The sequence below is a fragment of the Alexandromys fortis genome, unplaced genomic scaffold (assembly GCF_014885135.2).
Source record: "Alexandromys fortis isolate MF-2015 unplaced genomic scaffold, M_Fortis_MF-2015_v1.1 scaffold_6, whole genome shotgun sequence".
Taxonomy (NCBI): Eukaryota; Metazoa; Chordata; class Mammalia; order Rodentia; family Cricetidae; genus Alexandromys; species Alexandromys fortis.
Window position 1 is genome coordinate 13542575 of NW_026067902.1, and position 23500 is coordinate 13566074.

Sequence of the window (23500 nt, forward strand, 5' to 3'; positions counted from 1 at the left end):
CCACGTGGCAGCTTGCAGCAACCTGTCTTCAGTCCCAGGGATCCAACTTCCTCTTCTGACCTCTGTGGGCACCAGGCACATGTGGCTCACAGACATACATGTGGGCAAAACACTGACAGATTAAATAAATGAACAAAATTAAAAGAACAAAACCTTTTTAGTTTATATAAGACTACATTCAGAAGAACTTTGCACCATAGATGCTCTGCCAGCCACCTGAGGTCACCTGTGGGTCCAGGAGGTGATGGCAGTTCTCCTCGGTGGATGCCAGCATTTCTGTCCTTTCTGGATTTTATGTCCTCACTGCAAAAGTCTCTCAGTGCTCTGATTTCCCCTTTCTGCAGATGCTCCTATGGCCACCTGGGTAATTCCAGATATAGTTCCAATTCTGTTAGTCTCTTACCACTTAAAGGCTTTGCACAGCTACTTCACCTGTGTGACAAGGTGACCTTCTGTCCGTGGGTCATCTCTTCTCTCCTCGGTCTTGTTTTTGTATGCCTGTGCACACTGCCTCTTCTTGGGAATGCCTAGTCCATGGCTGTTGGCATCTGACTAACAGCTTCTTAGTCTTTTATACTCATATAAAAGACGGAGAATACCTTGAAGGCATCATTGGACTAGCCTCATGCTTGTAGCTCTGTCATTTAGGCCAGTATTTGGCTTACAGCTGGTGTCAGTGTATGCTGAGTGAGCTATTTAAATTAACTTGTAGAAAATTTTTCTTCTTACATATTTTTCTGTTCCTATTTGAATGCTGTCATGATGGTAGCTTTATGGTGTATTTTAAAATTGGCAAACAACGGTTATCCCTATTCAAAAAACTTTGAAAATTTCCCTCATTAATTTTTTTTTTTTTTAAGTTTTTCGAGACAGGGTTTCTCTGTAGCTTTGGAGCCTGTCCTGGCACTAGCTCTTGTAGATCAGGCTGGCCTCGAACTCACAGAGATCCGCCTGCCTCTGCCTCCCAAGTGCTGGGATTAAAGGCGTGCGCCACCACCTTGTTTTTTTGTTTTGATTTTTTTTTAAAGATTTATTATTTATTTATTATGTATACAACATTCTGCCTCCATGTATGCCCGCACGCCAGAAGAGGGCGCCAGATCTCATTACAGATGGTTGAGAGCCACCATGTGGTTGCTGGGAATTGAACTCAGGACCTCTGGAAGAGCAGGCAGTGCTCTTAACCACTGAGCCATCTCTCCAGCCCCTTTGTTTTGATTTTTAAAAATTATTTATTTATTATATATAGAGTGTTCTGTCTGCATGCATGCCTGCAGGCCAGAAGAGGGCACCAGATCTCATTTATAAATGGTTGCTGAGCCACCATGTGATTGCTGGGAACTGAACTCAGGACCTCTGGAAGAGCAGCCAGTGCTCCCAACCTCTGAGCCATCTCTCCAGCCCCCCAATGTTTAATGTTTTATAAAACAGAACTCTAATTGGAATTCTGACTGGAAAGGCACTGGACGTTACCATCTTATGCATGTGTCATGCAGGTCTTAGAAGGGCCAAGAACTTGCCCAAGGTGACGCAATCAGCTGTTGACTTGTAATGATCTTGAGCCAAACAGTTTCTTCAGAGTCTTCTTATTTCAAGGTTATTTGGTTAGTAACTTTAATTCCATCCACAACTTTAATTCTTTCTTGTTGTAAAGCCTTCATAATCACAGATTTAGGGCATTAGGAAACCATCGTGGATTGTTATTTTACCCACAGTATCAGCTCTGCCTTCAGAACTCTTTATGCTGGGATGTGGTGGCATGTGCTTATAGTCCTAGCTGCTCGGGGGGCTGAGGCACGATGATCACTTGAGCTTGGGCAGAGATGGAATCCTGTCTCAAAAAAGAAAACCAAAACCCTTTTTATTTGATAAGTTACCATTTGCAGTCTATGGAGGGGCAGCACATTTTTCTGTGACCCTACAATAGGTCGTGCCCCCCCCTTCCCCCCTTGCTTATAGAGCCATGCAAGCGCTGCTAGGACTGATCCTGCAGCAGGGCCACTGTGCTCTCTGGGATCCTCATTTACCCTCTGCATATAAGTGTGCAGTCTAGTTGTCAGTGAGGAATTGTTCCTAGCAACCGTGGGCTTGTGAGTAGCATCTGGGACAGTCTTACAGAGCAGAGTTAAGATGCTATCAACATGGGTACCCTGTGTGTGTTTGCTAGTTGACCAAGAAGGCCAGAACAACTGAAATCACTCTGGAAAACCTGAAACAGCAACTGGTGGAGCTCCATCATTCTGAGTCTCTTCAGCGAGCCAAGGAGCAGCACGAGAGCATCGTCACGGGCCTCACACAGAAGTATGACGAGCAGGTGCTGTCCCTACAGAAGAATTTGGATGCCACCCGAACAGCACTTCAGGAGCAGGTCAGGTGACTCTTGATGAACAACTGTCCATCGAGTAAAGCTGGTCATTTTTGTAACTGATACTTTGTGGTCCCCCAGTTAGAAATTTTGCTGCTAGTGATAGGTGTAATCTATTGTATTGTAGCTGAATCCTCCCCCTCCACACACACAAACCCCCCCTTTTTTTTTTAAATCATGAATATGTCTGAAACCCTCATTTTGGGTACTGTTCTTGTAGGATTGATTGGTACCTTCTCAGACCTCAAAGTGTTAGTCCAACTTTATTTTTGATAATATTTATACATATTCACATTGTCATAGATGAAGGTCAACTGAAAGGAATGGGTGTACTGCCACTGGCCAGAACCTGAGGTTGACCTGAGAGTCTTTTGTAGATCTCTGAACATTCACCGCTACATAAAGAGTGTAGAGAAATGATTCTTTTGGGAATACAAGTTGGATATCTGGAATCCAGTATTCTGATGGCTGACAGTATTGTATAAGAAAAGTCTTTGAACCGAGTGTATTATGTCCTGGCTAGTTTTTATGTCAACTTGATGTAGCTAGAATTATCTGAGAGGAGGCAACTGCAATTGAGAAAATGCTTCTGTGAGGTCAGGATGTAGGCAGACTTGTAGGACATTTTTTAAATTATTGATTGATGGGTGAGGGCTCAGTCCATTGTGGATGGGGCCAACCCTGGGCTGGTGGTCCTGGGTTCTATAAAGCAGGCTGGGCAATGAGGAACAAGGCATGGGAGCAAGCAGCACTCCTCCATGGCTTCTGCATCAGCTGCTGCCTCCAGGTTCCTGCTCTATTTGAGTTCCTTCCCTGACTTCCTTTGATGATGTGGAAGTGTAAGCCAATAAACCCTTTCCTCCCCAGGTTGCTTTATCATGGTGTATCATCACAGCAGTAGGAACCCTGACTAAGACATTAATAACATTAAATAAATTTCATGTTTAATCTTGAGTCTCATCCCAACATACATTGAAATGTTTCCCATGCGGGACACTCAGTCTGTGTAAAATAGGGGAGGAAGTCTGACCCAAATAATCTGCTTGTGAGTCTAAATTTGAGCATATTTCACAGTCAACTTTTATGTTTGTGTCCAAGAAGGAGTAAGTATTGAAGCTCAGAGTGTATCAAGGTAACCGAGTTTTGGGATGAATTTTTCCTAATGTAATCCAAGAACTAATTTAACCCAAGGGAAAAGGAGAAGAAACTAAGGTGAGGGTATGACAAGCCTCCCACACCCAAAGTTCATTCTGATTTGTGTTATCTCCGACTTCCATGGCTGACTCTGCCTTTTCCCTTGTTTGGTAGACCTAGTATGGCAGAGTAATTGTTTGTGTAAAATCTTATTCCATTATTATTTCTATTTTATATTATACATTTTATTTATTTATTTATTTTTTTTATGACTCAGTCTCATGTAGCCCAAGCTGTCCTCAAACTTGCTAAGTAGTTAAGGGTGACTTTGAACTCCGGGTCCTCCTGCCTTTGCTTTCTGAGTGTTGCAGTTATGAGCATGCACCACCATGCTCTGTTTGCGAGATGCTGTGGTTTTAGGCCTGTACCACCATGCTGTTTGTGAGATGCTGGGGTTATGGGCATGCACCACCATGGTCTGTTTTGTGAGATGCTGTGGTTTTAGGCCTGTACCACCATGCTCTGTTTGTGAGATGCTGGGGTTATGGGCCTGCACCACCATGCTTCTTTTGTGAGATGCTGGGTTATGCCCCAGGTTTGGTGCATGTTAGGCCAGAATTCTTCCAATGCAAACCCAGTCCATTTTATTTTTGTGTATATTTATGTGTTTTATTCAGTTATTATTTTCTTCCTTTTAAATAGAAAATATTGTGAGTTTGGCCATAATGAAGGGTTTCTAGGGATGGGAAAAGAGAAAGGTTATGCCCAACCACAGAAGGAGATGAGGAAATTATAAAAACTTAACTAGAATTTAAGGTGCAGTCTTTTTGTTATTTTACCTTTCTTGTAGGAATGGTTGGTACAAATGTTGGCAGACCCCAAAATGGCTCTCAGGACAACCTCCCTGGTACAACCAGTTCCTTCTGGTCTGTGGTTATTGCAGGACAGCTGATGAGTCAAAGCCTGTGCCTCTGACTTCTTTATCTGTCCCCATGCCTGCCAATCACCACTACAGAAGAGGGACCTTAGCCTAGAAGATAGAACAGAATCTTGGTTCTGTGCCGAGTGGGCTTCAGATTCCAAACCATGAGCTGTATTTACTGTGACTCCCACCATCCTGGGAGTGTTTTTGTGGTCCTGCCTTTGTAAACTTGTTATCAGTTGGCTCAGCAGGATTTGCTGTAAGAAGTCAATTGCTTGTGCCCGCTCTAAATTATTTTCTAATCCAGCTGGCGTTCCTAATCGGAAGAGCGCTGCAAGAGCCGAGTTCACACCCAAAGTGAGGGAAGGAGAAAGAATTTCCCATGATTCCACCTCCTGCTGCTGTGATTAGTGCCTTCATTCTCAACATGCTCACAGAGTGGTGGTGATGTGTGGAACCCTTTATATAAACTTAAGATACTCAGGTTGTTGACACCCACGAAGTAACTTGCTACTATGCTGAGAGTACATGGGCTCTGTAAGTCTCACTGGGAGCAAGTGGCATCTCGACCACGTTGAGTGTTCCCATTGTAAGCATAGAGAGCTGTTCCGGTTATCTAGTGTTACAGTTACCTAGTGAGTGTTCCCACTGTGAACACAGAGAGCTGTTCCGGTTATCTAGTGTTACAGTTACCTAGTGAGAGCTGTTACAGCTATCTAGCTCTCTATTGATTTCTTCAGTTTTGCCCAACTAGCTCTTCCATGTGTCTTACATTTCTTCTAGAGACCCTCAGTTCTGGAGTGGTATTGTAAATGGCATGGCTTTTTTATAAATTCCAAATTCTACTTGATCACTGTGATGTGCAGGAAAGTGATTTCCCCCCATTAGCTGCAATTTTAGTAGGTTTCCCCTTCTGATTTTCTGTGCAGCAGTTATGTCATCCATAGAGTTTTACTCTCTTCTCTCTAGTTTGTGTTCCTTTTATTCTTTTTTCTCACCATCGTTCATTGGCGAGAACTTTCAACATGGTGCTCAGAGGCGAGAAGGGACTCCCTTTCCCGGTCCTCGTATTTGTGGGAAAGCTTCCAGGCTCCCAGTGTATATACTAGATTTAGATTTCTTTCTCTTTTTCAAGAAAAGTTGAGAAAGTTCTTAAGACTTTTCTTTTAAACCACAAATGGGTGTTAGTTGTGCCTTGAAAGCGAATTCGGCACAGAGGCCAAGTAATTGCATGTGCTGGGTGGAGCAGCATTCGGACACAGCTTTTTGAATGTCTGTGTACCTAGTGCAATTTGAGAAATACATGGTTATAGCATGTTACTAACTTAGTGCTTTCCTTAAACATCAGATTTTCAATGTAGAGAAGACTGTATATGCAACATTGTAACAATTCAAGCCTATAGTGACCTCTAAATATGGTTGTGAGTGTCTGGCCACCCTTTCACGACAAGTTTTGTGCTGCATCCTGTTAACTCATCGCGCATCAGCCAGGTTATGCTGGCTCATTAGCGCTGAGCTTCCCAAGCTGGCCTGGGAACCAGCAGCAGCATGCCAAGAATTTCACAGCACTAAATAAACACGGACCGCTGTCCAGAAGCTTCATTTTGCTAAAAATCTGGTAGAAAGAATTCAAAGCAAACACAGCTGCATTATGACATAGAATAGAAAATTCACAGGCATTTTACAGCAAAACGAGAGCCTTCAGCGCCCCTTTCCTTTGCAAGGGACACTCCTGTATTATTTGCATTTTGGGCATCCCTGAAATTGTGTTGAGAGCGATATTGAGGTTTAGGTTGTACTTGGGTACCTGGTACCCAAGGCCCATGTATTCTCCTTACTTCGGAGCTCTTGCTAGTGCTTTTCTTAGGGCTTCTCAGGAAGTTTAAGATCATTGCCACACTGATTTGCCTGCCTCTTCCATGCTTTCATTGACATTCAGCCTGAGTGGCTCTTAGGTGAGAAGCAATGGTTGTCACAGTGATGATTTCTTCTCCCTGGGCTCCACATGCCCATGCTTCCTTATTTCCAATAGGTTTTCTTTTTGGAGAAATGTTTGCATAGTATCTTTCTCTCTCCATGTGTGTATGTAGGCAAGACAGATCCTTGTCCCCTGGTGTCTATTTCTTATGTGTCCTCATATAGTCACACTCAACAGTTATGTCTTTCTTGTCATTATTTTCAAGTATTCATTATAATGCTTGTCATGCCTAACATATTCCAGAGATGCCTTGGGAGATGAGGGAAATAAGATGTGTAAAAGGTAGAAAGAGGAATATAAGAGAAACAGATCAAATTTAAAAGAAACTCAGAGGAGGGAAAGATTATTTTTGGCTGCCCTGAACAGAATGAGCCTTTGGCTGCTCAGAACAGAGTTTCCATGTGTTCATCTGTTTCCTTGTCTGAAGATACGGATTCCATGACTCAAAGTGGTTTCCCTACATTTGTATGTATATGTTAACACAGCATAAAATGCACAGGACTGTAATATGTTTCCTTTGGCATGAGTAGAATCTGGTTTTAGAATAACAGGAGCTTGCGGGTGTCCTTTGTTAGCCGGGCCTTTCCCCAGGCCACATGCTCTCCTGTTCTCCCCCGGGTACAGGTTCCCCCTGGACAAGAGATCATCGCACCAGATGATGATTTTAAATTTGACACTTTGTTTAATTTCTACTAAAACTGATTGTGAAAATGACTTGCTGACTTTGGTTTAGGAAAGCGTTTGCGTCCGTTTAAAGGATCACGTGCAGCAACTGGAGAGGAATCAAGAAGCTGTCAAATTGGAAAAGACTGAGCTCATTAACAGGCTGACGAGAAGTCTAGAGGACAGCCAGAAGCAGTGCGCCCACCTGCTGCAGTCAGGTGCGTGTTGTGGGTCTCCAGAGGCTACTGTGATGTGTACAGGGAAGATGAGCTTTCTCGTTCAGACTGCCAGCTCACCAATGGTGACATGGAGATTTCTTAATATAAAACCTCAGCCTTAGCTTAGGCTTGTTCCTAACTAGTTCTTGTAACTTAACCTATATTTTTTAACCTACGTACTTACGTGGCTCGGTTACCTTTAGTCTGCAGTGCCCATCCTGCTTCCTCCACATCTGGCTGGCGACTCAGCCTTTCTTCCTCTATGAAGTCTCTCTGTCCTCAGAAGTCCTCCCTACCCTTCCTGCCTAGCTAATAGCCATTCGACTCTGTATGAAACCAGTCACAGCGACACATCTTCACACTGTGTAATTGCACAGCACAGCACGTAGCTGGATTCCTAAACTGCAGTTTTACTCTACTCACTGTCCTTGCGTGTGTGGTGTGTGGGAGGTGCATGCCTTGTTCGGGGGTAAGGCAGAGGAGAGCCTCACAGTCTGGAGCTCGAGCGCAGGCTGTCTTGCCACCACTGCATGCCGCGAATTGCACTGCAAGATCACTGGGCCATCTCAGCAGTCTGAATCCTTGCACTGTAAAAAGCCAGAAGAGACAGAAAAGCCCACCAGCGACCAGTTTCTTCTAGTTTGTACTAAAGGTGTGGTTCATGTCTGTTACACAGTCTGGAAAATACAAACAAGTGTCCGTTCCAAATAAAAACCTCCAGCACTCCTCCTCTGAGAAACCTGGGCTGTGATGCCTGGCACTGCTTCCAGCGGAGGAAAGGGACGCACATGCGAGGAGGGCACTCTGCTCCAAAGATGAAGTTCTGCCCTCAGCCTCCTTTGACTATAAGGCCTCACTGTATTTGCCTCTTCTCGACCCCCCCCCAATATATGATTAAATAGCTGTCATTTTGTTTATCTCCAGTTCTTTATCCCTCGCAGTGAGTCACTTACCTGAGCCGAGAGTTACATTTTTGTCACTGTGAAGATTTCTAGTGTGGCCTCTGTTGTATTTGAAACATGCTTCCTATGCTTTTCATGGTAGTGGTACTTTTAATTTTTATAGATGATGTTCAAGACAATAAAATGTCAGTATTGATACACAGACTGTTGAGCAGACAAAATCATCCTAATTTCTGGTTAACAAAATAGTAATTTTTTTTTTTAATCAACTAACATACAAGTCACATTTTGGCGTATGAACCAGTTAGATGATTGGTGTGCGAGTGTAGTGTAATCGCACAGTGAAGGTACTGAAGTTAAAGGCTGCCTATGGATGTGTGTGCGCTTGCTGAGGGGCCAGGTTGGACCCTGTCCTGTTTAGGCTCTGCTTAGCTATAGATCCATTTTCCCCCTTGCCATGACTTGGTGAGTCTTTCCCTTGACTCTTAAAGGCTTTGACAGTAGGATTTTCTAAAGTAGCCTCGTAGACTGTATTTCCCTCAGCTATTTCTGAGAGGGCTGTTTTCATTCAAAGAAACCTTCAAATGGCCCTCTGAACTAGACTCCTAGTACATTTAAAATATTCGTTCGTTGGGGTTAGAAAGAGGGCTCAGAGGTGGAAAGCACTTCCTGCTCTTGCAGAGGACTAGAGTTCAGGTCCCAGCACCCACGGGGCTCACAACTATTAGTAATTTCAGCTCCAGGGAACCTGACACCCCCTTCTGGCTTTTGTGGATGCATGTATACACACACACACACACACACAGAGACACACACACACAGACACACACACAACTTTAAAGTAGTAGTTTGCTAAAATTCAGAAATACAGCTGTAGTGTGCTGCTTTTCCATGTGTAGATGGGGATGTTGGAAATAAAAGCATTTAAAAAGATAGCAAGATACAGTTTAATCGGAGGGCAGAAATGGTAGGGTAGATCTTTCTTGACTTGTGTGAGCTAGAACCTTGTGTCCCCATTAGATGACTCCCGGGCTGCTATGGTCTGTAGATGTGGCAGTGACTGATCAGGCCTACAGGATCCAACGCTCCAGTTCCCAGGTTTTGAGCTCCTTGAGAACTAAATCAGAAACACGTGGGCCAGACTTGGGTCTTTGAGGTCTCTGTGGTTCTCTGTCTGCATGGCTGTAAACCATAGCAGAGCAGACTCCACCTGGAGCCTCAGTGCCTCCTGGTTCTGTAGATCTGACTTTGTCTCCTTTCAGTTCCATGTAGTTGTTGGTTGTTTTCCACTCTTATTCTTTTGGCTCCTATTCTTTATTTGGGGGTCACACTACCCAACTCCCGAATAAAAGCACATAGAGGCTAATTCTTACTGATGAATGCCCAGCCTCAGCTTGGATTGTTTCTAGCCAGCTTTTCTTAACTTAAATTACCCTGTCTACCTTTTGCCTCTGGGCTTTTATCTTCCTCCATTCTATCTGCCTTTCTTTACTTCTTCCTCCACGACCAACTGTGTAGCTGGGCGACTGGCCCCCGATGTCCTTCTCTCCTTCTCTTGCCTCCAGGTTTTCTTCCCACATTTCTCCTTCGCTTTACTCTCTCTGCCTGCCAGCTCCTCCTATCCTTTCTCCTGCCTTGCTGTTTGCTCTTTATTAGACCAATCATATGTTTTAGGTAGGCACGGTAACATAGCTTCACAGAGTTACAAATGTAACATAAAAGAATGCAACACGTCTTTGCATTATTAAATAAATGTTCCATAACATAAATGAATGTAACACATCTTAAATTAATATTCCACATCACATATCCTATGACTCTATCTTGCAGGCTCCATGCAGGAGGTGGCTCAGCTACAGCTACAGTTGCAGCAAGCGCAGAAGGCCCACATCCTAAGTGAGAGCATGAATAAGGCTTTGCAAGTGAGTGTGATCTCTTAGAAGAGACTTGGGCAATGCTATAGCACCTTTTTTGTACCGTAGGTTTCTCTGTGTAGTAAGGGTGGCTGGACCTTCAGACCAAGAAAGGTTTTCAGGATCTCACCCATACCACACTGCTGTTAGGTAGACCAAGGTGTTCCAGTCCAGTTCTGATCAACTGCAGAGCCAGACCTCTGCTTCCTCCTCAGTCTCTCCACTGTCTCTCCTGCCTATGCAGATGTATCCTAGGGACCAGGGCATCTACGGTCTGTAGGTGTTTCCCGGGGACTGGCGATTCTACAGGTGTGGAGAATATTTAGTTGGGATGTGATTTTTTTTTTTCCTCACATCCTCTACCATCTTAATTTCCCTGACAGTAAGGAGGATGCTGGAGAGGACTTTCAGCATTGCCTCTGCCGAAGGAAGTGCTCTGCCTGTTGATGATGCAGTCAGAGCATGGCACACTGCTGCAGGCAGAGCGTAGCATGCCCCTGACTGAGCTATCTACTTTGTCCTCTGGTGTAGTGAGGCCAGGACACCAGAGGTATCCCAGCTAAGGGGTTTTGTAAATATGAGGGCTGTGGAGAGATCTGTCTGCATTTGCTTCCTCATTCATTTGGCTTATTTGAAAATTTGGCAAGAACTGGCCTTCCTGGAATTATTTAGAATGAATGTTAAGAATATATTTGAGACTTTTCTGCATTCTACTTATCATTAAGTTAAGTCTGAAACATGGGATGACTGACTTTGTTATCCAGGAAGATAATGGAAGTTCTTTCTGATGACTTTGCTGCAGGAGGAATTAACAGCACTTAAAGATGAGATTTCTCTGTATGAGTCTGCTGCCGACCTCGGAGTGCTTCCAGGCGACTCAGAAGGAGACCTGAGTGTAGAACTCACTGAATCGTGTGTGGACTTGGGCATTAGAAAAGTCAACCAGAAGCAGTCCAAAGCTACCAGGTACGGCATGGATAGTTTACCATAGAAGACTCTTAATAAAGCTGGTGCTGGAGGTATGGGACATGGGTGGCGCCATGCGTATAAAAATCTGACTATGGGGCAGTGTGTTTTAGAAACTCTTCATGAAATATAAATGACAGAAAATCAAATGGACGGAAATCTGAAGTATTCATGTGTCTGTAGTCCTCTTCATGTAGATAGACACCAGTTATAGAAGATAAGGAGGGGATTATCTAGTTAAAATAAGCAGACTATGGGGCTAGGGAGATGGCTCAGTGGGTAATAGAGCATGCTCTGCAGGCATAAGGACCTGAGTTCAAATCCCCAGCACCCAGCACTGTGGGAGGTTGAGACAGGAGGATAACTAAGAGTTGCTGGCCGCCCTGCCTAGCTTCAGATTCAATAAGAGACTTTGTTTCAAGGGAATAAAGGAGAGAGTGGTAAAGCAGAAGTGTGGGAGCACACGCCCGTGTGATACATGAGCACAGACCACACACATGCTCACAAATAGACAGTGAGGTGGATGCCTATTGTTTTTAATGTTAGCTTTGTGTGTGAAAAGCAGTTGTCTTGCACTGATCAGTCATCTGTGAGAAAATAAGCGGAGCAATGACCTTACGCTCTTCTTGAAACCTTACTGAGATCTTAAATAACTTTTTTTTTACATTTATCTCTGTTGTGCATGTTTTGCCTGCGTGTATGCATGGGCATATGCTGGTGTCTGTAGAAATTAGAAGGGGGTCAGATCCCTTGGAACTGGAGTTATGGATGGTTGTAAGCCACCAAATGGAACTGGGAACCGAACCCGGGCAGGGCTCTTAACCACTGAACTGTTTCTCCAGTCCTGAGATCTCACTTTTAAAATGGGTTCTTACCGGGTGGTGGTGGCACACGCCTTTAGGGTTTCAGCAGATACACTTGGTGAACTTTGCATCCTTGCTATATGGAAGGCACTTTGTGAGGTCCTGAAATAAGCTACAAAAAGTCAGTTAGAAACTGTCTTTTCCCTGGGTTCACAGTTTGCCAGGCCAGAGAAAGAAGACATAGCCAATAAGCAACCAAGTGCTGTTTGGTCAGTGCTGGCCTTGACTGGTCTGAGTTGGAGATGAGCTGGAGTACTGTCAGGAGACTGGGTTAGGCTAAAGCAGGTGCTGCTTTTGCTGAGGAATGGAGCCTGGGACCTCGCTCATTCTCAGAAAGTGCTGTATCACTGACTGTGCTTCCGCCTCTGGAAGAAAGTGTTAAGGAACAGCATTTGGCCTTCACCAGCACTGGCTGTGTTCACTGTCATTACTGAGTTGTTTAGTACAGATTGTGTCTCAAGTATTAAGCAATTGAGTACAAAGCTAAGTCTCCTGACAGGTTCACCCATAGTGGCCTTGGGAAGCTTGCATTTTAACACTGCCATTGCCATGTAGACCTACTGCTGGCAATGGATGGATTTCATGGGTCGGAGTCTAAAGTAATAGGGTGATCCTGCATACGAAATGCTGTTGTTCAGCTTAGGAAGGCTCTGTTTACCTGAGCGTCTTGTCTTCTGGGGCTCTCACCTCTACAGATGACAGCCTAGAGGAAAGCCAAGAAGAAAATAGTGGAGCTAGACTGATGTTTTTGGTGGGAGTCATCCTCGGGCTCTTGTCTAGGGCCATGGGACCCATGTTTCTTTCCATCCCGTTAATTACCTGGTTTGTGAATGGAGGTCAGTGGGGCTCGGATGAAGTGGGGGGACTGCCATCCGCTCAGCCTTCGGAAGAGGGGTGTGGAGAGCCCAGCAGTGGCACAGTGGCTCTCAGTATGAGTACTGCGACCCAATCATGTGACGTTGGACAGAGGCTTCCACTGTGGCTGGCAAACACAAAAGGAGTATATTATTAGTTTTATCCCTAGATACTTACAAATTTGAAGCTATATGTAGTCGGCTTGAAAACATACTTTGCCGTGAATGCCTCCTTTCTTGTCAGTGCCAAATGATTTCTCTGGAACTAGGGAAAGAGTGTAGGCGTCGGATCCAGGATGATGTGGACCACAGCTTTGCCTTTTATTGCTAGGTAAATGGCCTTACGCCAACTTTTTAACTTTTTCTGGGCTTGTTTTTTTTTTTTTTTTTTTTTTTTTTTTTGTTTTGTTTTTGCTTTTTAATCAAGCTTGCACTCTCTTGGAACTTAAAGTGAGAATTAAAACAGACAATGAGTGTGAGTCTCCTGGAATACGCCCTAGGACTTACTAGGTACTAAAATAATAGCCATTTCTGTTATCTTAGAGATGACTGGCTAAAATGTGCCATCGATCAGATTTTACATTTATCAACTTTGAATTCAACACATACGTTTTAAAGCATTTTGATCCTCAGTTTTGTGACAATGTTGGCTTTACTGGAGCACAGAGAGGTGAATCACTTGGCTCAGGTTCTCATTGGTGCCCCCGGGACTTGAATTAAAAAATCTTCAGGCCTGCCGGGCGATGGTGGCATACGCCTTTAATCCCAGCACTCAGGAGGCAGAGGCAGGCGGATCTCTGTGAGTTCGAGACCAGCCTGGTCTACAGAGCTAGTTCCAGGACACCCTCCAAAGCCACAGAGAAACCCTGTCTCGAAAAACCAAAAAAAAAAAAAAAAAAAAAAAAAAAAAAAAATCTTCAGGCCTCGTGTAGTTTCCTGTTTGTTCATATTTACATGATAGTCAAGCCTTTTTACTTTAAACTTCGTTCTTCTTTGTCTCTCTTTATTGACAATTAAGGATATAGTTCATTCAGAAATAGTCTTCTCAGATCGTATTACTTTTCAATTTGTACTGTGGTTGGCCTTGGAGCTGAGTGATGAGCACATACGTGTTGAACCCTTTCAATAGACATACTTCATCTTTATCCATTAAAATGAATTCTGCCTTTTGTACCTTTTGGTTTTGGTTTTGTTCTTTGAGGTAGGATATTGCTGTGTATCCCAGGTTGGCCTCAAATGTACAATCTTGCCCTGGACTCCCAAGTACTGGGGTTCTTGGCATTGAACTACTATGCCCAGCTACTCTTGTAATTTCTATTTACATAACTTCATTGCCACGATGTAAGAATTCTAATGTACATTCCTCTAGTTAATAGGCTCAAGGCATTTCATCATTATTATAAAGAAATGGCTGACCCACTCAGTTGGGAAAGTAGAGGACGTAACTGAATTGGAGTGGGTAGTGTTATGCCTGCATCATGAGCCCCCCCAGAGAGCACCAGGAGTCCAAATTCATGTGCAAGAGCACAGAGCCTTTGTTGCAAGCTCCAGCTCGGGCTGTCCGTCTGTCCTGACACAGTGGTTGCATTAGGGAGAGCCCTGAGCTCGGTTTGAGGCAGGGTTTTTAAGGAGTAAAGGATGGGGCAGGTGGATTCTGGATTCAGATGGGGGCAGGAGTCGGGCAGCAGGAGTCTTGTCAAACAGGGATTGGTACTGGCGTTGCTGTAAGGAAATTGGCAGCTTATACACAAGTTAAGTAGGCTATTCTTAATATTCTAGAGCATCTAGTCCTTGTTTGTCTCAATTCTTTTTGGTCCTCCGCAGGGTACAGTTTGTGCTTTTCCTGGTTATTGTAAGGGTGAGGCCTAGTCCCAGTATTGTTAGTCCATAGCCTGTCATGGCTGCACTAATGTTAAGTCAGGCCTCTTCAGGTAGCTGGTGAGAGCTCCGGAAGTCATCAATAAATACATCGTCCAGAGGATGTCATCTCTCACTAGTGGTTAATAGTTGATCTACCGTCTTTGAGAAGCAGTCTCATGTCAAATTTCAAGGACATAGGAGAGAAGAAATTGGTGCTTTTCTTCCAGTGACCTGATTGTCGAGTTAAAGGAGGCTGCTCTTCCCTGTGTGAGTTACCCTTTTTCTTGAGCTGTTTCCAAATCACTGACCCAGGTATCAGTGGCTCCCAGCTTTTACTACCACCCCACCCCCTCTTCTGCTACTGCCTAGTAAAGTTGAAGGGTTTAGCTCAATGTTCTATTTTATAGTAATCTCTACACAGCTTGCAGACGCTTCCTCTCTCCATTATTATAGTTGGCTGCAGAGCTCAAATAATAAACATTTAACAAGTGGAATGCCCTTTTCCTTTGGTCTTCTCAGCACGCTTCATAAGGGACTGCAGTCTATTTGGGTTTCAGGGAACCCCCGTTACCATAGGGTGTCGTGAGCCTTAGGCAGAATGGTCACTATTCTGACTTTTTTCCTTTTGAAGAAGGGGAGAAAATTATTAATGTTTATTTTTTTCAAGACAGGGTTTCTCTGTGTAGCCCTGGATGTCCTGGAACTCGCTTTGTAGACCAGACTGGCCTCAGATTCAGAGATGCACCTGCCTATGTTTCCCCAGTGCTGGGATTAAAGGCATGCGCCACCACCGCCTGGCGAGAAAATTATTACAGTCAAGCCATACAAAACATGATTACCATGTGGTTAGGGCTTTACAGAATAACTGTGTTTGATTTGTTACTTGGTTTAATCCTAAAACTGACCATTTCCTCATCAGCACTGAACAGCAGGATGCCCCAAACGAAGAGCTTTCGAAGGATGAGGTTATCCTGAAGTTGAAAACCCAAGTTCAGCGCTTGCTGACCAGCAACTCTGTGAAGCGTCATCTGGTGTCTCAACTACAGAGCAATCTCAAAGAGTGCCGTGGGACAATTGATGCTCTCCAGCAAGCGAAGGACGGAAACACAGGCATGGAGGTGAGGTCCATGGAGCCTGTACAGTTCAGAAGTCTCTTTGAAACATGCAGTAAAGAGAGCCTTTATGCTTTGTAGTTAAGTTCTTGGTTTCCGGGGGTTCCTTTGACTCTTGAAGTAAAGCTTACAGAAAAAAGCCACTTGAAAGGGTATGTTTGCTTGTTCTTGGCACCTAGTAAATAAGATGCCAATTAGGTTAAATTCTTTGTTCACGAATGAAAGATGTACTGTAGGTGGAGCTGCTAGTTTGTTCCTGACCGCCCAGGCCCGAATAATCACATAGGAACTGTATTAATTGCAACATTGCTTAGCCAATGACTCTAGCGCATTCTTAGCTAGCTCTTACATCTTGAATTAACCCATTTATATTGTTTTGTATTTTACCACGAGGCTCGTGGCCTACTGGTAAGGTTCTGACTGGCAGCTTCTCCCTTCATGTCTCCCTGACTCCGCCCTACTGTTCTCTATCTCTGCTTGGAATTCCTTCCTTGCTCTATTCTGCCCTGTAACTTCTTTATTCATTAACCAATAAAAGCAACACATATACAGGAGGACTTCCCACATCAGACTACTACATAAAGGGGCGTGTGCATGTTGTTGGTTGGCTTGAACCACCAGTGCTTTACAGCCCCGTTAATAATCGTGTCCAGTAAGATCCCCCAGTGGTTCTCGACCTTCTTAGCGCTGCGACCCTCTAATACAGTTCTCATTGGCTGACGCCCAGCCACAAAATTATTTTCATTGTTACTTCATAACTAATCTTGCTACTGTTATGAATCATAATGTAAATATCCATGTTTTCTGATGGCCTTAGCCAACTCCTGTGAAAGGGTCTGCCCCTGAATACTGAGATTGTAGGAGTGTGCTACCATAGCCTGCTTCAGCCAGTATCTGTGGAGATGAGGAGAAATGGAGGCAGGGATCTGTGGCCCAGTTGAGGTTTCACAGTCAGTCTTAAGAAAATTGGAGTTACAGGATATGACTGATGGGGGGCGGGGTCAGTGTGATTGCTGAAAGCTCCTGTCACCAGGTGTCCTCATCTCACAAATGCACTATCTTTACTGCCAAGAAAACTAATGCGGGAATGAACTGATAATTAAGAAAAGAAAGTGGGCAGAGCGGTGGTGGCACACACCTTTAATCCCAGCACTTGGGAGGCAGAGGCAGGCGGATCTCTGTGAGTTTGAGGCCAGCCTGGGCTACAGAGTGAGTTCCAGGGCAGTATTGAAAGCTGTATAATGAAACCCTTAAAATACCCAAAAAAATAAAAAAATAAAATAAAATATGAAAGAAAAAAAGTGGAACATTGAAAAGAATATAGGGAGGGCTGGAGAGATGGCTCAGTGGTTGAGAGCACTGGCTGCTCTTCCAGGGGTCCTGAGTTCAATTCCCAGCAACCACATGGTGGCTCACAACCATCTGTAATGAGATCTGGCGCCCTCTTTCGGTGTGCGGGCATACACGGAGGCAGAATGTTGTATACATAATTAATAAATAAATCTAAAAAAAAAAAAAAAAGAAAAGAATATAGGGAGTATATTCCTTTTCTCCTGAAGGGAAATAATTTTTAACCTGTCTGTTGCTTTTTTTTAATCTTCTGGTTCTTATGCCAGGAGTCCTGTTCATTAAAAAATCCTGTCAAAGTACGAGAGATGTTCTAAGGTGTCAATTACTGGGACTTAAAGTAAATAAAAAAATGGCTGCCCCATGGCATTGTGCCACTGTTGCACGTGGGTGTCTTGCCAATCAGTACTGTGGTTTATAGTGTCAGTAACTGAGGGAGACTGCTCACTGATTTTTTTTTTTCCCTCACCAGCATCCTGCATAGTACCTTGTGGTATATAAAAGTCAAAAGGTTGGTTTGTTTTGTTAAACCTTCAAGTTTGCGCTGTGTTGTGTGATGAGTGAGAGTTGTTGATCCCCTTTGAGTTGCATGGAGTCTTCTTCCCCAGATCTTTATAACAGAACCTCACTGAGTCTGTAAAGTTAGAGAGCATGATTGGGAGAGAGAGAAAATAGTTTAGTTAATCTTTTTTTTCTAATTTAACTTTTTATTGATTCTTTGTGGACCCACTTTTTATTCCTTGTGCTTCCACATCGTGCATCTCTCAGTCCCACTCATTTCCCATCCCCTCATCCAGCCTTTCCCTCTGCAACCTTCCTCCCAAAATAAAACAAAATACATTTGTTTTGTTTTGTTTTGAGACAGGGTTTCTCTATGTAATAGTCCTGACTGTCCTGGAACTCACTCTGTAGGCCAAGCTGGCCTCAAACTTACTGAGGTCTGCCTGCCTCTGTCTCCTGAGTGCTGGGATTAAAGGTGTGCACCATTGCCTAGCAACAAAATAAAATTTAAAAGGAAAGAAAAAGGAAAAAAAATCTCGTCATGGAAGCCGCAGTGTGACCCAATGAGTCAGGCACACAGTCAGTACAGCCTTCAGTCCATACATCCCCACTCCCAAGTGTTCATGGAAAAGAGTCATTGGTCTGATTTGAGGCTTCTGCTCCACCATGGATACTGGGACTCCTCTTGTATATCCTGTTGTCCTGCATCTTGCTGGTTATTTATTTCTGTTTTTTGAAAAGCTACTGTATGTAGGATTTTGTGGGATTCACAAATAATAGAAGTATAAGGTGCACATTAATATTTAAAAGGCAGTTTGGCTATGTGGAACCACATTTAATTGTAGCACTTTGGGACATCTACAATTAAAGAAATTGTTTCTATTAAAAATTTAGCTGGATGTGGTGGTGAATACCTTTAGTCCCAGCACTTTGGAGTCAGATGAACTCTATGAGTTCCAGGACAGCCAGAGCTGCACAGTGAGACCTTGTCTCAAATAAAACAACCAAAGCATACTGTTATGGGCATTTCTAAGCTAATACATGATAGAGCTTAGGAGACTGTTCAGATACAGCATGAGCAGTGTTTGAGAGTAGACCAGATGTGCTCTTCATTTCCCTTAATCACTGGGTGATTAAGACTGAAGTTGTAAGGTTAGAGAGATGGCTCTGTGGCCAAGGGTGTGCAATTGCTTTTGTAGAGGATCCGAGTTTGGTTCCCAGCACTCTTGGGCAGCTTCATGGGATCTGATGGTCTCTTGTAGGCTCCTTGGGTATTGCATTCATGAGCACATACTGATATATATATATATTAGTATTTATATTAGTATTATATTACTAATACTAAATATTAGTATTTATATGTTTTATATATAGAACTTTATATGTTACATATGTGTGTATATACATATATGTATTAAAGATAGAATTGTAACGTTCTTAGAAAAACCATATTGACCTACCAACAGTCAGAGTCCATATTCTGAATCTTTGTAAACATAAAACACTGAACACAGAAAGCATTTTGTGTCTGATCCCCAATACATTTATTTTGTGTGTGTTGATGTGGGTGTTCACATTTGTCAGTAACTTTTGAGGGATCAATTGTGATATAGAAGACATCTATACCATCCTTGGCAAGAAACAACTTAAAAGTGTATTTTAGCTTGTGGTAAAGGGATATGGCTCATCGTGGTGGAGAAGGCACAGAGGTGGGAGAAGTGACGTGGCTGGTCATGACCTGTTGGATGCTTGCACTCACCTGACTTCCTTTTCCTTTTTTTTAAAATTCATTCCCAGTCTGTAATCCGTGAGATCTTTTCACCTACATTAAGGGTGGATCTCCTCTCCTCTCCAGTTAAGCTCCTTGGAAATGCCCTCACAGGTGTCTAGAGTTGTGTCTCCTAGGTGATTCTCAGTACTTTGACGTTAATGGTTCAGACTAACAATCATCATTCCAGCCTTTGTCAACTTGACACCCAGCACATCAGTTTTAATCATAACATCCCACTTCTGATGCACACTTAACCTTTAACTCAGACACAGTGAGGAACAGGAGGTTCCTCTGTAATAATCTCTAACAGTTACACTTGTTTTTCCCTATCTGCCATGTCTGTAACTTTCAATTTGCTCACACTCCTTTGTTATGGGAGGCGACTAGTTAGTTCCCAGCTGCTCAGCCCCCAAATAATCACACAGAAACCATATTATTTGCAATAATATTTGGCCAATCGCTTAAGTGTATTCTGGCTAAACTCTTATATCCTAAACTAGCCCATCTCCATTAATCTGTGTATTGCCACATGGCAGTGGCTTACCAGGTAAAGTTCCAGTGTCCGTCTCCAGTGGGGCTCCATGGCTTCTCCTGATTCTGCCATCTTTCTCCCAACATTCAGTTCAGTCTTCCCCGCCTACCTCTACTCTATCCTATCACAGGCCAAAGATGGTTTCTTTATTAACCAGTGGTATTCACAGCATACAGAGGGGAATCCCACATCACTCCTTTTCCTACCAAATTACATTTTTAGTATCTTTCTGCTTCACCTGCTCTCTGACTGGACACTTGAATGAGAGCAGAGCAGAGCAGTGAGTGTGCCCGCACCTTGGCTCAGATACTAGAAAGTCTTCATTTCTTCCCTAGAACAAATTTGTCCATTGCATTGAAACTTAGCCTCACTCAGATTCTCAGGGTGCTGCTACAGAATGCAGCTGGGTTCTTTTCTAGAATGTTACATGAATGGCCTTTGTCCAGTTGCCAACTGAAACCCAGAGAGCCAGACTTCACTGTCTAAATTCCTTTTAGCCTCCTAGTCTTCCCATGCTTCTACCAGAATTGTCTAATGGCTCTGCCGCAGCATCTCATCATTTCTCTAGCTCACAGGTCCAATATCTCTGAAATTCCTTTAGCAAACCAGTTTAAAAAGTCTGTTAGTCACATGGTCATGTAGTCAGGGCAGCAGTGCCCCTGTTTGGAGCAATCTGTGTTCCATTTCTAATGACTGTGTCCAGATCATGGGATAGATTTCAGATACTTTGATGAACTGAATGGATGTGCCGATTTCCCTTTAGAGAATAAAGAACTTACAGATATGGAAACGTTCAGATGGAAGGGGACACGCAGTTACATAAGCAAAGAGTTTCCACTGTGGTGGCAACACAGAATGCAGGTGAAAGAACTGTTAGCTTTCCCTTTTTCCCAGTTCAGTAGCCGAAGATAACTGCTGACATTAAAGGTCAAGGGAATTTGAGCTCATTCCTGCACCATCTAGCAGCGTGTCCATTCTTATGACTTGTCTAGAAAATAATCTACCAAAGTATATCATGTATCTTAAAAATAGTACCTACTAAGTAAAGTATATATGTGAGGTAATGCTAGTTAAAAGTACGTAATAGAATATGTTAATCCTATTGAGTAAAATGTAACAAAAATGGACTTTTGACTAATTTCAAAATAATCTTCTCCTGCGATCCACGTTACTAATTAGAGTGTGTGAAGCCAACAGGCAGTGGGGCAGTGCCTGGGAGGCTCTGCTTTCAGCTGGTCACCACCAGTCAGGAGGCACGACTGCATCTCTTGTCTCTTACAAGGAATTTTTTATTTCTTAGCATTCGTGCTAGAAGCCTAGCCTAAATTTAGTGAATAACACTAGAAAATACCAAAATGAGGGAAACTGTCTCCAAAGTAACTGATTAGCACTCTCAGAAGATGCCGTAGGTTTGAAAGCTAGTGCAGAGCTATTATAGCCGGGAGGAGACGGGAAGATTAAATGCAGTGTGGCATCGATTTAATCTTGGTGCAGAAAGGGCATTAGAGGGAAGTGGGGGCGTTGATATGGAGTCTGTAGAATGGTTGATTACATGCCCACGTTAGCTTTCTGCTTTGATGATTATATGATTGTGTTTGGGAAAGAAGATGAAGAAAAAGACCTGGAAGTTATTTGTTCTATTCAAACATTATTTTCCCTAAGTGAAATTACTTTAAAATGTATAACTTTATTTTATTTTTAAACTTAAAACCTTTTAAAACTCTCAGGCTAAAACAGATACCTCTGGAGGAACAGTTGATCAGTTTCGGCTTGATTCTTCTGAGACAATTAGAGAAGACATTGTGCGACTGAAAAGTGAAGTTCAAGTCTTACAGCAGCAGAACCAGGTGAATAAGCGTCCCGACTGTCAGTGGGACTTCCCATGGCCTTACTAAATGCACAGGGAGTGCAGGCTCCTGTAGCGGACACGGGCCATGTGGGTTAGTGGACATGCTTTGGGAAGTTCTTGTGGTTCTGGCTGTCTCCCTTATTGGTGCTTTGGGTAGTACCTTTATTGGAAGGTTGAGTGGTTCCTATTTCATGGGGTAATGCACCCAGCGATCAATAGCCAGCTCTCGACCAAGATATAAAACTTTTTTTATTTTGATGAGGATTATTGAATTCTAAGGTTTACTTTAAGGTATCAATTAGCTTAATACTTCTCTGGTTAAATAGTTCCATTTGGTGCATTTTAAAACAAATACAATATATTAATGTTTACTCCTATTAGAATGCTAATTACTACAGAAATATGTCTATCTTAGATATGAAGATAATTCTGTAGACTTGTGAGAGAGAGATTCTATCAGATAACCGTATACGGCTGTGGGTATTATGTTAGACTGATCATTACAGGTGGTGTTTCTTTTCTGTCATCCTTTGTTCTGTGTCTAGCAACTTAAAGAAGCTGAAGAAAAACTGAGAAGTACAAATCAAGACTTGTGTAACCAGATGAGACAGATGGTCCAGGACTTTGACCACGATAAGCAGGAAGCTGTGGATAGGTGAGACATGTTGGTGCCTTGCTTTTATCTCCTGGCTTTCCTCCTGGATAGCCCAGTCTTCTACACTGGCAGCCCCTCTCCCGAAATGGAGTGAACTGTCCTTGTGGAAATTAGATTGACAGAGGTCAGCCCCTCCTTCCCAGATTATCATGTGGAACACCAAGGCAGAGTTATGTGGTGGGCTGACCCTAGCTTGTCACCGCTGCACTTCACTGAACTAGTAGAGCCGCTTCTAGAGGCCTCTGGGAAACCAAATACCGAGTTACACATATGCAAACAGACCTTTGGAAGATGACTTGTAAGTTGGCTACTGCTGGTATTTGTGTAGTAAACGTGTGTTTTGAATTTAGGGGCTATTTCTCAGTTATTTCAGTTAAACAGTTACTTCTTAAAAAAACACCAGTCTCCAACATAGATGAATGATTCTGTTTGAAGGGGTGGGATATAGTCTAACACCTAAATCCAGTTTCCTCTAGAAACATGATGAGAGGAATGTTTGAAGATTCCTGCAAGACCAGTGGATTTAAATGAGCTGCTCTTGGTTTTGGTTGGGGGAAAGCAGTCTGACCCAATTATAATTTACATTCGTGAAAACAAGGGGGAAGGAAGGCAGGCAGGAGGGCAGGAAGGAAGGCAGACAGGAAGGAAGGAAGACCAGTTCATCCTGTCCCTGGTGCTGCATGGCTTTAGTTCCTCTCTCTTGCTAGGTGTGAAAGAACTTATCAGCAGCACCACGAAGCCATGAAGGCTCAGATCCGAGAGAGTCTTTTAGCAAAGCATGCTGTGGAGAAGCAGCATCTCCTTGAGGTCTATGAGGGAACGCAGTCACAGCTCAGGTAAGAGGAGGCCTCACTGCCTGTTTGCTCCAAAATTTGGAGTCATGTGTGTGTGCACTCACACTTGTGCGTGTGTGCACATGTATGCACACACCTGCCTACTTGCTGGTTCTGTGTCTCCAAGGTCTGACCTGGATAAGATGAACAAGGAGATGGCTTCCGTGCAGGAGTGTTACCTGGAAGTGTGCAGAGAGAAGGACGAGCTAGAATCTGCTCTCAGGAAGACCATGGAAAAGGCTCAGGAGCAGAGGGTAGGCCG

The 23500-nt window shown here is 43.4% G+C and overlaps 1 protein-coding gene across 9 annotated transcripts in view; it reads left to right on the forward strand.

Annotated features, from left to right (window-relative positions):
* The window catches only part of Cep152 (centrosomal protein 152), a 59229-nt gene that overhangs the window by 10407 nt on the left and 25322 nt on the right, over positions 1–23500 (forward strand). For all 9 annotated transcript variants that reach the window (XM_050134179.1, XM_050134180.1, XM_050134175.1 and 6 more), the window contains 9 exons: positions 2168–2368; positions 7133–7280; positions 10013–10104; positions 10898–11061; positions 15558–15756; positions 21629–21748; positions 22296–22405; positions 23113–23241; positions 23366–23492. In XM_050134179.1, the coding sequence (XP_049990136.1) occupies positions 2168–2368; positions 7133–7280; positions 10013–10104; positions 10898–11061; positions 15558–15756; positions 21629–21748; positions 22296–22405; positions 23113–23241; positions 23366–23492 (1290 nt within the window). The remainder of the gene's footprint in view (positions 1–2167; positions 2369–7132; positions 7281–10012; positions 10105–10897; positions 11062–15557; positions 15757–21628; positions 21749–22295; positions 22406–23112; positions 23242–23365; positions 23493–23500) is intronic.